This window comes from Hippopotamus amphibius, chromosome 9, assembly GCF_030028045.1.
Source record: "Hippopotamus amphibius kiboko isolate mHipAmp2 chromosome 9, mHipAmp2.hap2, whole genome shotgun sequence".
NCBI classification, from domain to species: domain Eukaryota; kingdom Metazoa; phylum Chordata; class Mammalia; order Artiodactyla; family Hippopotamidae; genus Hippopotamus; species Hippopotamus amphibius.
This window is the reverse complement of record NC_080194.1, coordinates 79996534-80014914: the sequence shown is the minus strand read 5'-3', so window position 1 is coordinate 80014914 and position 18381 is coordinate 79996534. Positions and strand designations below refer to the sequence as shown.

Sequence of the window (18381 nt, the reverse complement as noted above, 5' to 3'; positions counted from 1 at the left end):
GGATTAAAACTATTAAAGACAATGAATGGGAGACAAAGTTTAAGACTATTATTTGAAACAGTAATGAAAGTTCAATTGTGGTCAACTTATAAGCCTTCATGATTCAGATGAGCCTGACATAAGTTTAAGAAGAAAAGGAGGATAACGGCTCAAGGGGCTGTTCAAGAAGCCTCTACAGGGAATCTCACCAAATTCTTACAACGGACCCCACTAGCACAGTGTTACCATCCCCCATTTTACGGGGGAGAAAGCCCAGGTTGGCCCAGGTTACAGAGACAAGCAGTGCTGGGATCAAATCCAGATCAGCTTGGCTCCAAAGTTTCTACTTGTCAATAGTACTGAATATCTACTATAGCTGCTCTAGGGTTTAAAAAAAAAAGGGGGGGGGTGGTAATTCTCGGTCCCTCTTGTGTACAAGTTAAATAAGGAAAGACAGACAGACATACAAAAGTGAGGCCAGCCTGGAGACAATGTAGAGATGGGAAACTTGAGAAATGTACTTACAATACAATGTAAAATTTTATTATTTGGAGTGGCGGGGAATAGAAGAAGGAAGGTAAAGACTAAAGCACTTCAGAAATGTATTTTACAAGAAATGCACATTAAAACAAAAGATACCATTTTATTTACACATCTAATTGTAAAGACTTTTTAAAAGCTAAAGGAGAATTTTAGTCAGAGTGCCATGAAATGAGCATTTCATATTTAGTAGAGTATAAACTGCATATACCTTCATGGAATACAAGTTGAAAACTGCTTTATGTTGGGAAGAAACTTTAATATCTTTTGATTTTCAAGAATTCCACTGTCAGGTTTTTATCCTAAAAAATAACCTCGATTCCCAAAAAGATTCAGGTAAATGGATGGTCCTGATAGTAATGTTCAAAACTAGAGAGAAAACTCCCACTGTATAAACAGATTAAATAGGTAAATTAGGGGAAAGGTTTATGTAAGATATGGCCCATTCACATGAAAGAACACTATTAAAAATCATGTTTTTCAAGAACACTTAAGGAATTAGAAAATGTGAATGTTAAAATCTTAAAAAGTCTGAATCAAAAGATATATGAAGTAGAAGATACACAAATTATGTAGAAGAAGCCAGAATATAAAAACATATTACTTAGGGGATAGATGACAAAGAGGAGATACGTAATAGAGTAGGAGATACATACACAGTAAATACTATATCAACATATGAAACAGGTGGGCATACATGGTGGGTAATGTAATACACGTCAGGAGAAAAGAGGATAATATTAGGATATACATACTCCATATACATATACCAGCAATCTATAAAATATGTAGCAGTCAAAATATGTAAAATGCATATGCAATATATAATTGCACATTTACTATGTGCAAGGTTTCTATTCTGAGAATACAGTGGTAATCAAGACAGGATTCGTGACCTCAGGGAGCTTATATTTTAGAAGGGTTATATCTAGAATAGGCAATAGAGTAAATATAAAAGACATATAGAAGGATATATGTACGATATATAATATATAGCAGGAAAGGTATATAATGTTCAAGAAGGAAGATTAAATAGATAGCGAGGGAGCTATATATGTAATTTCTTGGGGAAATATCTATATATTATTAAGAAATATCTATATATCTATATAATAAAGAATAATATATACTATGGTAGGAGAAATATAAATACCAGTAGAGTAGATAAGCATAATACAGTAGAAAGACTATATGTATCAATATAGTTGGAGATATACATGTATGTATGTGAGCATATATATATATTTTTTCACACACACACTTATGTGGGTTTGTAGAGATAAAACACAGTAAAGCAAAAGCATAAAGATACACAGCAGATAATAATGATAATAATGAGGGTAATTAACTCATATGAATAGTAATTATTTAACAGGCCTTGTTCTGCGTGTTTTTCTTTTAATACTCATAACAATCCTATGAGAAAAATACTATTATCTCTATCTGACAAACAATGAAACTGAGTCCAGAGAGGCAATGGCACTTGCCCAAGATCACAAGGTCACACGGCTAATACAGGCCATTGGCTCCAGAAGCCCTACATCATAATTTCTGTAATATATAGAAATTATACATAATAGGTGACATAAATGTAGTACACAGCAGGGGATAAATATATAAGGAATATGAATAAAACAAATGGTGGGAGATTATTTGTATAAAGTATAAAATATATAGAAGATATCTGTACTTCATTATCTGAGAAATATGTACATAATATATATATATACACACACACATTCTCTCTCTATATACACACACATATATACTCTCTGTATGCATATGATATATATATATGATAGGGTTTCTTCTTATTCTTACTGATGTTCTCTTAATTCACCCACAAGATTAACCAATACTCTCAATTCCCTCTGTAAAATGTACTGATTTGTGTCCAAGGCACAGTAAGTTTTTTTGGCTAACATCCTGAATACTTCGACTAATATCATTTGAATTATAAGCTTACCTAAAGCCAATTTTAAAAGTTTCTATGACTGTTTATGCAAGGTTATTTTAATTCATAGTTAAGTTAAACACTATCAACATTTATAAAACAAAATTTTAAAAAACGTGTTTCTCGCGTCTATGAAACCTCAGTTGGACGCTTTGCAAAGTCTTGATAAAGATAAGCTGCCAAGTGAGGAAGGAACGATACCGTGATGAGCAGAGAAGAATGTAAAACAAAACCAAGCCTCTAATTACCAATAATATTCTCACAGAGAGAAAAGAGAGATCCATGAAGTAAGAACAGAAAAGGATGCTGTAAAGAACATTCAGAGAAACAAGAGAGGGAGGGAAGGCAGGCAGTTAGTTGTTAGAAGTGATTTTTTTTTTTTTAAATCACGACATGGATCCAGAGGAAATCCATGTGTGGAAACTCACAAAGGGAAGGTGATAAACCAAAAGAGTTAGTTTAAGAGTTAAAACAATTCCAGAAAGAGAATAAAGAAAAGGGATGAGGTTTGAGTTGCAATGGGAACCATCAAGGAAATAATACAAGGAAATTTCTCAGAAGTTTCCAGATAGAAAAAGCCCAGTAACTGCCCAGAGCAAAGAACAAAAAAGAACTAACTCCAAGATGAGTCACTATGGAAACAGACCACTAGGTATGTTCTAAATTCAAAAACATCCAGAAAGGATATAAACAATACAAAATAGATCGTACAAAAAAGTGGCACTCTAACTAGTATCAGACTTTGCTGCAGCATTTTTGTTTAGATGTCAGTAGTGTAATACCATCAAAATTATGGGAAAATACTATTTACAGACTAAAATTCTACACTCAACTATCAGTCAAATGTACAAGGAGAATAAGAGCATTTTCTTTTTTTTTTTTTTTTTTTTTTTGTTTCCCTAATCTCCTTGGTAGAAAAGGGAAAGGATTCTCCATTAAAGTGAGGGTGAGAATCACATCAACATCAACAAATTGTTAAGAAGATTCAACAGTAGAACATGCAGCCGTGTCTAGCACGGTGACTGGCAGAAAGAGCTCAGACTGCAATTCTTTTTTTTTTTTTTAATACATTTATTTATTTACTTATTTATTTATTGCCTGTGTTGGGTCTTCGTTGCGGTACGAGGGCTTCTCATTGCTGTGGCTTCTCTTGTTGCAGAGCATGGGCTCTAGGCACATGGGCTTCAGTAGTTGTGGCGCACGGGCTTAGTTGAATAAGAGCATTTTCATACCGAAGTCTCAAAACATTTACTTCCCATACACCTTTTCTCACAAAGCTACCAAAGATGTACACTAGGAAAGCAGGGAGTAAAAACATGGACAGTGACAGCCAGGGATCCAGAAGAGAAGGGGTCTAACTGGTGAAGGAAGTGATGAAGGGAATTTCCAGGAGGAGGGTGAAAGGCTGGAGCTGCGTGCAGATCCAGAGCCATCGGCCTGCACGGGTCAGCAGGACAGAAGGCACCAGGAGGGCTGTTTTCAGGAGGGAAACATTTATCTTAAAAGGTTGCTTTATGTGTTTAAACACAACTCAGAGAAAACCCACATTTCTGTGAGAGAGTCAGGGGACAGACCAGCGATAAACATAAACTCAACAAACCAAAAACAGGCCATCACTCCATGAAAACACACAGTTATCCCAGAAGGGAAATAAAATCCTAGTACACTATTAGATGCAGTTGTGGATGACAGTTACAAAGTTACAACAACGCAGAAAATGAACACTGGCTGAACACCAAGTGCTGCTACAACAGACTAGGAAGAGGAGAGAAGGGGCCGTGTGTTTGTGTGCTATTGGGGGAGGGGAGTTATAGCTAAATCCTCATTTATCACAAAATGAAGGCGAAAAATAATATCTAAGAATGAAAAGTCAGAAAATGAAAACATAAGCATGCTATTTAGAAACAGGGCAGTAAACTCCAGAAATAAGAGTTGAGAATAATAGCTCTGGGGAGGTGAAGAGAAAGAGACCTCTGGTTTTTTGTCATCAGCTTTGCATAAGCATTTGACTTTTTAAAACTATGTACATAAGTTATATCAATCATTTTAACTTAGAGAGAAAAGATATATTTACATGGTACCTCATGTAAAACTACCAAGAAGCCTGGGCTTAAATCTAATCATTTGTCTTGCTAAGCTTTATACTAAAAAAAAATAGTAAAGGCCAGACTCATTCACACATTTGATCTCACTTTAACATTAAAAAAAATCCTCTTCAGAAGGTATTGTTAGTATTCTTTTCACAGATATGATGGAGATTGATGCTTGGAGAGGTCATGTATTAGTTAGTGATGAAGTTGGAAATTCAAACTTGGGTCCATCTACCAAAGCCAACATTCTTTGTATTGCGCTAGGTTTCTTTCTCTGGTAAGTTAAAGAAAGTCCTTGTTCGCCTTAAAAATATTCTTTAATAACTGTGTATTGATCAGATTTGTCTTTTCAGCCTTCTTTTTTCACGGCTAAATACGTAAATTTCTTGAGCTTGCTTCACAAAAACTCTTTGAGGGTTCTTTTTCACTCTTCAGCAGGTTCTTAAGATCTCCTCAAAGTCCTCACATTTCTGCTAAGACAGGCCACAATAACAGGACAAGCCAATGCTGAGTTACCTCCTAACTCTTGACTACCATGCATTTATAGCTACAGAATTGACTTTAAAAAGTGTTGCTTTTTAATGCTGATTAAAAATTTTAATGTTGACAGTGCCAAATTTAGTGCTGATTTTTAAAATAGATATATAAACAATGTCATTTGGAAAAAAACCAGCACTAAATACTTAATTTGTGAATTACTAAAAACATCTACGGAATTTAATTTTTCGAAACTGAAATTTTAAAATTTTATCTTTTTGCTTCTTTGTACACGATAACCAATCCATAGTTTATGCTGTTTTCTTTCTCTCACTAAATGGTAGTCATCCTCAATTTTATTCTGTCTTCTCAGATATAAGCAAAAATATTTCTGAGAGTCCAAGTAACATACAAATTAAATTGGGTTTTAAAAATCAGTAACAAAAGAGAGGGTTCAAAACCATGGTGTATGTGTAGGAAGATCCTGAGCTCACCTCCTCCCATGGACACACCAAAGCTGTAACTAGATACAAAATGACTTTCCTCAAGGACCTGAAGCCTGGCAGAGCAGCTCTTTACAGAAGGGACAAAAAAAGGGGTGTGGGAAAGTGACACTGGGATGGATCGGAGGGGAAAGACGCAGTTGTGCCAGTTACGCCCACCCATGGCGGGCGACCCACAAGCGGGAGGAATATGATAAACATGGAGGTCCCTCCTCCCTGAGCTCTGATTCCACCCCCGCCAGATCTGGAAGGTGCGAGCACCCCCTCGAACGCCTGGTGCTGGGGACTAGGGGGCTTGCGTTCCTGAGCCCCACAGCACTGAAACAATCAGACAGATCTTGTCAGGCTACCACTCCCAGGGCACTGCAGAGACAACAGACCACCTCCAATCTCCCAGCAGCCACTCCTTTAAGACTGGAAGAGAAAGCTGTTTCAATATGTAGAAACAAACACAGTGGGTCAGGCAAAATGAAAAGAAAAAGGATTACATTCCAAATAAAAGAATAAGATAAAACCTCAAAAATGACATTAATGAAATGGAGACAAGCAATCTACCTGATAAAGAGTTCAAAGTGATGGTCATAAAGATGCTCACTGAACTCGGGAAAAGAATGAATGAACACAGAGAGATCTTCAACAAAGAGAAAAATATAAGAAAGTTCCAAACAGAAGTTACAGAGCTGAAAAATAAAATAATGTGAAAAAATACACCAGAGGGATCAACAGCAGAATGGATCAAGCAGGAGAATAAATTAGCAAGCTAGAAGACAGAGCAATGGAAATAACCAGACAGAGCAGCAAAAAGAAAAAAGAGAATGTAAAGAGGTGAAGACTCCTTATGGGTCATCCTCTGGGTAAATAAGTAAACAGGTACCTAGCACTGTGTTGATGTTTTGGATTCAAGCAATTCACAAAGTATTCACACCTGTGGTCATACGCCCACTACCTTTAGCAATTTCTCAGTGTGTCAAAAAACAAACAAACAAATGTGTCCAGTCAACCATACATTTGTTCATTCAGTCATACACATTTATTAAGTGCCTACTGGATGCCAAGCACTGTGCCAGACGCTGAGAATACAAAGATAAATAAATATGGACGTATGGAAAAACGAAAGTTTAAACAGTTAGAACTCCAAGTAAGTTTAAACAGTTAGAAACCCCAGGAACCCAGTTTTACACAGCTGACTTCTACATCTGGCTGGTATTTCACAACATGTGGTTTACCTGTAGTGTGGAGGGGGAAGTTGCTGGATGACATCATGAATTTTTATCAGCCTCTCTTCATCTGTTGCTGCTGAAACAGCATCCTAGGACAACCATAATGCAAAATAAACTAGTAGGCTTTGTTGGTAAAAATGAAAGTGCTTCACTTACAATTCAGTTTCACTTTGAGATTAACTGACTTTACTCTTTGATGCTGAATGATGAGGAAAAACAATGTCGTATCTATCAAGGAAGTAAACTTGTTTCCACACTATATGGACATTGAAATCCATTAAAAGATAATATTTTTAAAACTTTATGATAACAATATCAAGGGTTCTACGATTAGCGGCTCAAAGTCAGAAACTGAAAGACTGAAAATGTGAAAACAGTGAAGGCTGTGGACCAGCTAGCAGTAAAGTGTGTATTCTCCTTAAAGGACCCCTTTACTCATACAACTGTTTTTTTATATGACCAAACCAATCTTCACACGTTTTGAACAAAACCACAGCAAAAGTCCAAATAGAACTTGATTTAAAAGTGACCTGTACTCACAGAAAATTTCTCATAGAGCTGGTAGGTGAGCAAGGGGTTTGGGAGCTCTCGGAAATACAGCTTACACAGGGAGCCCACGGAATGGATGTCTTGAACATAGGGTTCTTTTGTCAGGTCGGGAACATGTTCAGAGTCAAATTCATGGCTAAAAAGATAGATGAGAGACAACCAACTATTTTTTGAACGAAAAGCAAATATGACTTTAAAACAGAAAGGAAAAGTCCAACGTATTAACCTCTACCTCAGTGAGTTAATATTTTCTTCAAATGACTATATTTCATATATTTCATAGAAGTTATATTTGGACTTCAGTAGTAATTGAATGTCTGATTATGAGACAAATGTTTTTCTAAATGGAAATTAAGGGCATAGCTTTAATATTAAAATGGACAGAAATCTCTGAAATGCATATGAAAGAGCAGCTCTTACCACACAGATCTGAAAACAGGACTTCTAATTTCTAGTGGTTTAAATACCCAACATTCTGGCAATTCTGAAAACTAAAGCTGAAAGGCAGCTGGTCCATATACAACTATGTGCAGAAATTCCTTAGATACAAGAAGTACAGTTCAGGAATGCTTTATTGAAGAGGAATAAAGAAGTCACAAACAATATAAAGCAATTCCCAGCTAACACCAAATTTTAATAAAAAGCAAAATCTGCAGCATTAAAGTGAGTGAAATGAAAACTGTGCTCAGAACATTAAGGCAGATTAAGCTTACTTTGCAGGAGTTTAACTGATATTAATCTACAGACATGAGACCACTTATCAACCTAGAGGATTAATGTATGTGGACAGTCTGAACATGAGATGTGCTGCATCTGAAACTAAAGACTGAATCTGTCTGCAGTACAAGAATCAATTTAAATATTTTCCAAACATGTATCCCTGAAAACAGAGATGAACTCTGTGGTCAAATCAGAATATTAAAATCCTTATAGAATAATGGCAATTACCATGCACCACAGTGAAAAATAAAGAATAATAACATATTAAGAATAAACTAGAACCTAAGAGATTAAGCAAAAATTAAAAATTCAATTGCTGGTGTAAAGGATACCACTATTTTTGTCTCTGAGACTATACTGGGAGAGGATGTGGAATGTGTAACAACACATGCACACTTGAACATATACTACAGAACTCGGGTGAGAGGAGATTACAAAGTTTCACTCTCATCGATTTTAATTAACTAAATATAATGTAAATTTTCATCTCTCATGGTTATCATAAGTTCAGATTCAATTTTTAACAATCTTCAAATATTGCAAAGAGAAAATACAACTATTGAAGAGATTGGGGACATGGCTTTCTGATACTACAAATGAAGAAATGGCATTTAGGAAAATATACAGAGAGAACAATATGGATATTATTTCCTACTTTAAACTATCTTACTGAAAACTACAGTTATCAACATAAGTGACTTAACTCTGAAACAATTTCATTTTAATAAATTACAGTAGGAACGAAAAAGAAAATGCCATGTTAGGTTTTACCGTAGTCTCTGGATATTGGAGGCAACGCCAGAGAGACGATATATTCCATCCACGATGCCATATCTCTCGATGAACGCTGTACAGCTTTGAAGAACCTGGGGCACTAGAGAATTTTTGAAGACATGGACTAAGTTGAGGGTATTCAGTGGAACCAAAGTCACAAAAAATGAGAATGTCTTAGCAAAATGAAATTTGCAAATTAAAGTCATAAGAGGTGGAAATTAATCTACTGCAAAAAATGATAAGGGCATATTTACTTAATTTCCATCTGAACTAGATAACTGGTTCCTGAATAATGAAGACTGGCTCTATCTTGTTACATTTAAGTGGAAGAGTTCATACATTATTAGGATAGTTTCTCTAAGATATCTGCAACAGACTCATTTAAATCATGTTACAATAGAAAGGTGAACTGTTTAGTTCTAAGATCATTCTAGATTTAAAAAAAAATACAGCTATTCAGCTGAACTTCATACATAGTAAAAGGATATGCAAAGTTAAATGCTTACTGCAACATGACGCTACTTACAATTTTTCACTTTTAAAAGTTTCTCTGATCTTTTCATAGTTAATGCTAATTCCCATTATATCTAATAAACATCAACATAACGCAAAGGTCAAAGCAATTTTAAGTAAATGGAATATTTTAATTTCTTGCCTATCTTTACATTAAAATTACTGACTTTTGACTCGATATTATCAGCTGGTCATAAAAGGCACACTAACAACAAGCAGGAAAAAAAGAAAGGCACCCTGCTTATCTCTGAACAACTGACACAGATGGGCAGCTATTCTGGGCCTATGGTTTAGGACAGAATGTTGAAAGTTTATGATAAAACATTTTTCTAACCATTCAAAAACTTACAATAACTGAAACTTGAACTTCATTTGTCTTGCACTTCAGACTAATGAATTCACAGGCTTTAGTAACTACGTTCATTTCATCATTTTAAGTTACAATCCATAAAAAAATGGCTTGGAAGCACAATATTTGGTCTGCAAAAAACTACTATGTTAGGGATGAAACATGCAGAGTGGCAAATGAAACAATTCAGATATTTTAATAAGATAATTTTAGCTGATGTATTTCACCTACAGTATATATCACTCCTTTGCTATTACAAAAGACTTTTCTTTGGCTTTCCTGCCTTTTGTTATACTTCTTGCATCTTGGCTTTTAAATTCTGTCAGGTCCTGTAACTTACATTTAAAACAAACTCCTTAGCTTTGAATAATTTTATTAAAAAAGCAGGTATATTATTGAGCATGTAAAAGGTGCCAGGCCAAGTGCTTTACAACGGATACTCTCATTTAACTCTCACAGAAATCCTACGGAAGAAATTCTATCATTATCCCCATTCTACAGAGAGAAAACTGAGTCTTAGAGAGATGAAATTTTACCTAAGAACAAGCTGTAAACAAATGGCAGAAATAAGGTTCTAACTCAAGCAGTCCAAGTACAGAGCCACATTTTAACTATGGCAACACACTGCCTGGATTTTAGGGTCCCTTGCCATTTGCACTTATTTAATTACTACCCTATTTCCATATTTCACAACTCTAGGCCAAGTGAAGTTTCACCTTTTACCATACTAACCAGCCATTCTCTAAGTCCATCAATTTCCTCTGCCTAGATTCTCTACTACCATCTTCTTACAGAAAAGTCCTGGTTGTTGTTCAAAACCCAACTGAACTATCACTCTTAAGCAAGCCTTCTTTGAATATCCCCCTAAGTAGAGGCAGTTGTACTAGGTTCTAGATGCCCACAGAACTATGCCATTTTGAATTAATATTTGTTTATATACAACTATTACTCCTTCTTAGTCAAGCTCTTAAAGGGCGAAAACCATGCATTATTCATCTTGTATATTAAAAATCCAGGAGCACGTTCTTGACAAAATGTACAAAATCAGCAAATGAATTAATTTACAGGTACGCTGTGAGCCTGACAAAGTTATCTGACCAAGTCAGCAAAATAGCGATTTTGGTTTTCACGTAGAACTCTATTCATTTTCAACTGCATGCTTTCTACCTCCAAAAACACTTAAGAATTTTAGTAACGAGAAAAGGAATATGTATATGTGGTAGAGATCAAGGGCAGGCAGAGTTGTCAGGTACTTTCTGTGGATTAACTTTGATATTATAAAGAACCTCTGTATCAAATGATATACAAAATGTAAAATATAAAGTATCTTTATGAGCTTGACTCCTATTTCTAAAATTGTTCCATCAATGATAACCTCAGTGCCTTAGGTTTCTACCCTGCAAACTAGGGGTAGAAGAGTAAAACTTGGGGCTGGAGCGTCTATCAAGTATTTCAAAGAAAATATATTTACAGATTATTGGGGCAACTGACATAATTACTCAAAGAAAGAAAGGAAAACAAAGCTGTATTTTTTTCTTCTTAGAAGATGCTTCTCATAAAGCACGTTCCAAGTTAGCATGCTAACACACCCTGGTACACAAAAGGTTTGCCTTGGAAGAAAACTCTTCAGAGGATAGGACTTTACTTCTGTATTATCAGGCTCTCCTACCTTGCATTATAAAATTTTCATAAAAATAAGGTACTATCTGTTAAAAAGTATAGATAACTTTCCTGGAATTCTTACAATCATATGATACTATATTCATACTTGCTTCTATTCTCCCAAACAAGTAGGCAAACTTTGAAAATATGGGGAATTAGAGGTCTTTCCCTGATTATACAGCTAAGCTTCTACAGACATCACACTTCATGAAAAACACCTGAATTGTTTCTTTACATTTTATGTTCCCTAAGTAAAAGGACTGAATATCCAAAAAACAATCACATAATGGAGCTTCATAAATAAAACTATACAACTGAACGCTGCTATTACTTAGAATTTTAAGAGAGATTAATGACACATTTAATTAAAATTGGTAGCAAAATGAAAGAGGAAAGCATAAACTTTCATTTTGAAAAACAGCAGAAATTGAATAACGATGTAGGAAGATAAAAAGAGAAAAGATCTGAATTATTTTTTTCACTAACATACTAAAGTAATATGAGAGCCCAATATATTATTAGAAGAAATCCTAGTTTAAAAAGGCATTTATTAGCTACCTTTCCCCCTCAAATCATCTAACCAACCAGCCAATTGCACATTAAATAATAACCCATTCAAAATATAACATCAGAAACCTCCAAAACGGTTCTTCCAAAAGGTGATATGCTTTAAGAATTATTTCCACATTCTCCAAATAATACACTTCTAATCCACTCATTTAATATTTCAGTACTTTTTTTTATCATCAAATGACAATACAATAGGAAGTAAATGTTTAAATTAAAACTGATGACCCTTAAGATTAGACTCAAACTTCTTAAAAGAAGTATGAGATAAGTATGACAAGAATTGGTCCTTGATTTTTCTTGACAGTTTCAGTTTCATTTCTGCTCTTTTCTCTTCATTCATTCAGTCATTCATTCCCTTCACTCATTCATCCATCATTCAAAGATCCCTTTTATATACCAGGCATCAGGCAAGTGTTGAGTAACACAGACGAAAAAGTCAAGTTCCACTCTCAAGGCAGTGGCTTCCAGGCCAGGAGTACATGGTACCGTGTTACACACTGGAGTGTGCATCATGATTTTTGGTTAGAAATATATGATTACCTAAAGGATTAACTTCAGGGGTTACTGGGGCCTTGTTTTTTTTCCAGTGTGCTCTGATTATAAACTCCCTGTATATTTACAATAGTTAAAAAACAGCCTCTTGTTGAAAGGGGCAAATAACCTCAAACTGAAACATGTTCAGGCAACAGAGTTTCCTCACCTTGAGTTTTAAAATATTTTTTATATTTTGTACCAAATATAATTTGACCTAGTTTTCTACAGAGTTTTCACTTTTTAAAAAAGCTATCTCATTTCAAATCTCATTTTACAGATATCTGGCTTCAAATATGTGCAGCAAATGAAACTAGTCCTATGGAAAAAAATCAGTGACACCTAAAAACCCTTTGTTCCACTAGAATAGATTTAATCACAGGTAGGGAATGTATAATCATTACAGTTATTAAACCTGTTATTTTTCAAAAAGAAATTATATATTGGCATCTGTCCTCTCTACTATACTTACTAAGAATAGAAACCCACCCAAAACTTCTAAGCACAACTAAAACTTGCAGAATTGATGTCTGCCAGCTAACAGCAAACTGGAAAACACTCCCTTATAATAATGATCATATCCAAGGAAGGATGAACAAAAAGAGATACAAAACAAATGGAAGAAGAGGCACACAAAGAAAAAAGAAACTAAGATAACATTTTGACTGTATAATTAAGGATGCCCATACAAATGACAAATTAGTCTGATCTATCCACAAAAAAGGTGTATCTACTCTTTATATACAGACAAACCTCAGAAATATTACAGGTTCAGTTCCAGACCGCCTCAATAAAGCAAACATCACAATAAAGCAAGTCACACAAATTTTTAAATTTCCCAATGCATATAAATTATGCAGTCTATTAAGCATGCAATAGCATTATGTCTGAAAAACAAGGTACATACATTTAATTAAAAAATACTTTATTGCTGAAAAATGCTAACCATCATCTGAGCCTTCAGTCAGATGCGATCTTTTTGCTGGTGGAGGATTTGAAATATTGTGCCAACTACCAAAATATGACACAGAGATATGAAGTGAGCAAACACTGATGGAAAAATGGCAATGATAGACTTTCTCAACACAGGGTTGCCACATATCTTCAATTTATTAAAAAAAAGCAGTATCTGAGAAGCACAATAACAAGTTATGCCTATAACATCTTTGAAATTTCTATACTGTATTCAAATTTACAATTTTAAGAGTTTCACAATTTATACAGCAATTTCCCTAAAAGTTGAATATTTAATTTTTTTGCTCTCATACATGCTATAATGAACATTTTTGTTTCTATTGGAATACAGCCTTAAGAGAAATCCTGAGGGAGAATTACTACACGAAAGTAACACTGTAAGGTCTCTTGCTCAGGAGTGCCAAAATGTTTTCCAAAAAGATAGTAATTCCCAGAGCTACCTGAAACCAACAATTTTTACCTATCAGTAAAAATCACTGCTGTTTTTAATGGCACTGGATACCATAATTTAGAAAAACAACTTTGTTATATTAATAATGTTTACCTATATAAAATCGTATCTCAAAATTACTTAATGATACATTTCCATGATTGCAAATAAGCATAGACATTTTTCTGTATTTTGTTTACTATTTATTATTTATTTAGCTCCTTGTCAAAATTATATGTTTATATCTTTTTTCCATTCTTCTACTCAAGGGCTTAATTTTCTCACAAATCTGAATGATATTTTCATACACTATATTAGAAGCATTTCACAGTACCCAAGAAAAGATGATCCTCCCAGTCTGTGGTACCTTTCCTTTACATTTCTTATTTTCATTATGGAAATTGCATATTTGGGACCCCTCTTCCTTTATGTTTTTTTTCCCTCTTTGATCTTAAAACAAAATCGTTTCATATTAACATTTCTATCAGTTTAAAGCAGTTAACTCTCTCATACATTTGAAACTTTCAGTGTCATAAAGCAAGAATTAAGTTTTTCAATATTGCTATTTCATATCTCTGTATGTATTTATAATTAATTCCTCCTCATGACCTGGCTTTAAATCAGCATGGATTCGTATCTAGAACAACTATGCCTGAACATTCCAAGCTATTTCATTCATCAGTCACACCTCATTCTGTAAACCAATAATATTCTAATTTTGAATATTGTTTTAATATCAGTAAAGCTAGATGTCTCTTATCCTATCACTGATTTCGCCCCCATACTATTCTTTGATCTTCTCATTGGCTTATTATTCCATGTTCATTTTGACTAGTTGCAAAAATAATCCTCAGGGTTTTTGTTTGTCTATTTGTTTTTTGTTTTGTTAGTAACGGCCTTAAATTGATATCAGTTTGGGAATAACACCTGTTTAAAATAACACTGTCTTCTCCCTGAAGAAACATCATATAGTTTGCATTAAATTCATATTATAAGTATATTGGTATTCTTTAGGCAATGAGTAAGGCCTTAATTTGAACTTGATATTTATTGGTATTTACACTAGTTTTCACTAGTGGTCTTCTTAAAAGTGTATAATGGGTGTTTCCCATCAAGATTCAGAATTTCACAAATCGCCTATTTCTGGTACTTAACATAGGTAGATACTTCCTTAACATTCTAGCATCTAAAGGAGATGGTAGAGGAAAGCACTATTTTTTAAAAAATCAAAGGAAAACTCCATTTTTCCTTTCTTCCTACCCATTCTTCCCACTGTCCATTCATCTAAGCACTAAATTCTTGAATAAGAATTTAATTTACAGAGAAAGGAATTTAAATATTTAGCTATAAAAGTTGGGAGGCTGTCCTTGGTAATATACAGTCTCAAAACTATGACTTTTTTTTTTTCAAAAGAGAAATAAACATTTAGAATAAACTGTGAGAAGGAAAACGGGCCGAGGAAGCTAACTGGACAGATATGAAAACAATGCAAACCAGCAGAGCTACTGCACCCTCTGTGTGAATGTCTTCCTCCTCCCGAACAGATCACAAGCATCCCTGATGCCAAAGCACACTCCTAGACTCCTCTTGGTTTTCAGCTATCCCAGAACTCAGGTGAGTACCTGAGAACAGTCAATACATGCTGACGAACTTACATGGAATAGGTATTGTTTGCCTTATCTACTTTAATTGATTACAGGAAACCAACAGGGAGAGATCAGAAACTCAAATTATGAGACTATAAATTTTATTTTTACCTTCAAAACCGGAATTCAGAAGGTGCTCCCCCAGGTCGCAACCAAACACCCTTTCTTTCAAGATCCCACGCTGCTTCAACTTCTGTTTTGTTGGACGAGACTTCATGAATGTGCGTAAGAAAGTAATGAGCTTGCCGTGCTTTTTAGATACTAAAAAATAATAATAAAGAGAAAATACCTTAGTTGTGATAAGAGGTCACATTTTTACCTAGTGTGAAAAGAAATGCAGCTCTCAAGAGGCTGACTACAAAAGAATCTATTGCAAGTATACTTTATATTCTGTAGGAAATTTTCAGCAGACGTTGAAGAAATAGTTGCTTTGTAAATAATGTCATGGTTTTGCATGTTCTTCTCAGCAGCCTGTGATCTTATTTGATGCGATTGTGAGCAAAATGAAGTATTACAACTTGTGACTTTTAAGTCAAGCGTGGTAAACCAGCCATCTTCGAGATACTACCTAAGCATGCTACAGGATTATGACTGGGACCTGTGTTTTACTCTAATATGTTGCTTTGGAGAGCTTTAGGATAAATAAGACTTAAAATGGTGTAAATTTAGAAACTTCATTTCCAGTTAATTTCTAAAATATTTTATCTAGTGGTTAGAAATTTTCATAGCATTTATAATCTGGAAAGTAAAAATGAAAAAAGAAACAACTCCCTCTTTCTCTTTTTATAAAGAAGACAATCCCATTATGATATAGAACACAAACTAATGGCTATGTAAGTACAAGACACACACACCCATAAAAAAACATCAGATCTCCTATTAACATTCATCTATAGTATACTAAATATGTCACCTTAAATCGTTTAAAGATCAAGGAAAGAAATAAATAAATTATACATGGTAAGATATTACCACTGACTTATACGTTAGAAAGACAACAGCGAAGATCTGAAAGCAAACGAATCCTTAGAAAAATGACTTGCTGAGAAGTGCAGCCTGTAGGGAAAATTACTCTAAAAATCAACATAGAATAAATTACCACAAACTCAGAGATTAGGTGCAGGATAGAAGACTAAGCCACATGGCCTCAATCCTCCTATCTGGTTTGCAGATGATTACAGGAGTCTTACTGAATCCCGCTGTAGTTTCTTGAGTGAATCCAAATCATAAATCCCTTGAACTGATGAATCCTCCTGCAGGAATTCTGTGTATGTACTGCGATTAACTCGTGGCCTAAATGGACCACTAGATGGGTTACTCTGACCAAATTAAACACTTTCTTTACATTTTATGGGAAACACTATTTATAGACTTAAGCATATTTTCTATGAACTGTACAAAGGTGATCTATTGTAACTGGCTTGCCCATAACTGAGAGGTTTCCTGGGACATAAGACTTTCAGTGCTAAAACCAGGAAGGTCCTGAGCAAAGAGGGACAAGGTAGTCATCCTAGACTGTACACAGATTAAAGAGGAAATTTGTTTTTTTCTATACTTATTACTTAAATTACTTAGAATCGTCAGTATAACTTGGATGCTATCTCTAACATGCTGTGACACTCTAGGTGAATTACAACCTCACTTTTATCTGAGATCCTTGCTACAAAATTAAATGATATGCTCTCTTATCTGCTAATGAAACATTACAGCACACTGGCCAGCAACAGAGATCCTAATGCAGAGTCTGGATTTTATGCAATGAAAACACACTGAAGAGCATACCCACTTTAGAAAGGTTACTTTAGAAATAACCCAATATGTGTATTAGAAACCTAAATGTGCATTAATAGGAAATTGACTGAATATTAATGGATACATCTGCACAGAGGATTGCTGTTTGGCTTTTTTTTTTTAAGGAGGAGCTCTACCTATTGATATGGAGCAATCCCCAGAATATCTTAAGTCGAAAAGGAAGGTAGGAAACAGTATATTTAGCATAAGAAAGGATATGGAATAAATACATCATACACACACAAATTCGCACAAACATACATGAGTGTACAGAAGAGCCTTCCTTTTTGCGAAGAGAAACACTGGAAGGATAAACCAGAAATCAATAAAAATGCGTACGGAAAGGGTGGGGATAAAAGATGAGACTGTTCTGAATATACCTTTTTATATATTTTGACTTCTGAATTATGCTAATGTTCTTTTTACATGTTCAAATATAAATTTAGAATGTTAAAAAAGCAAATCCTAAGATTGAAAATAACCTGAGAAATGTATCTACTAACATATCAAATTGGAAACATTGTCAACAGAGAGACAATATTTAAAAGACTCGTAAAGGATAAACTGACTACACATGTTTACTGGGATGTATTCTAGGGACAAAGCAACTACCAAGTAATATGTAACTCCATTCAACTGTGTGAGAGAAAAGAGATACAATAATAAAATAAAGGAATTTAAGGGAAAAAACACCCTATGAGTTGGAAAGGCAAACATGAACTCAAAATTAAAATATACACACATTTTTCCCTAAGCTCCAGCCACTGAAAAGGCTTGGAAACAATGACATTCCAGTTGCATGAATGCCTGTGGTCTCAGATCTGGACTTCTAAATACCATTCCCTATCAAAATAAACCAGGACTCCCTGGGAAATGCCTTTTTGCAAGTTGACAGCCCAAGGTGAGGCTGGGATATTTTGTTGTGACAGAAAGCAGGGGAAGCATGCATACCCATCAGGAGCCACGTCAAAAGGACTGAGCTGGATGGACTCCCACTGGCCAGCTTCGGGACATCATAAAGATCTGAACATCATAAAGAACGACTATGACTTCTTAAAACACTCCCCAGAAGAAAGGACGGGAGTGACGATTTTCAGCACAAATGGAG

At 34.7% G+C, this 18381-nt stretch overlaps 1 protein-coding gene across 25 annotated transcripts in view; it reads right to left on the bottom strand.

The window, feature by feature from the left end:
- The window catches only part of ARHGAP32 (Rho GTPase activating protein 32), a 256016-nt gene that overhangs the window by 20673 nt on the left and 216962 nt on the right, over positions 1 to 18381 (bottom strand). For 24 of the 25 annotated variants that reach the window (XM_057747404.1, XM_057747399.1, XM_057747406.1 and 21 more), the window contains 4 exons: positions 15594 to 15743; positions 8804 to 8906; positions 7304 to 7448; positions 6770 to 6852 (listed from right to left, as the gene is read on the bottom strand). In XM_057747404.1, coding sequence (XP_057603387.1) covers positions 6770 to 6852; positions 7304 to 7448; positions 8804 to 8906; positions 15594 to 15743 — 481 coding nt within the window. Of the gene's footprint in view, positions 1 to 6769; positions 6853 to 7303; positions 7449 to 8803; positions 8907 to 15593; positions 15744 to 18224; positions 18369 to 18381 lie in introns of those variants that run through there. The other variant, XM_057747421.1, reaches the window with a different exon arrangement.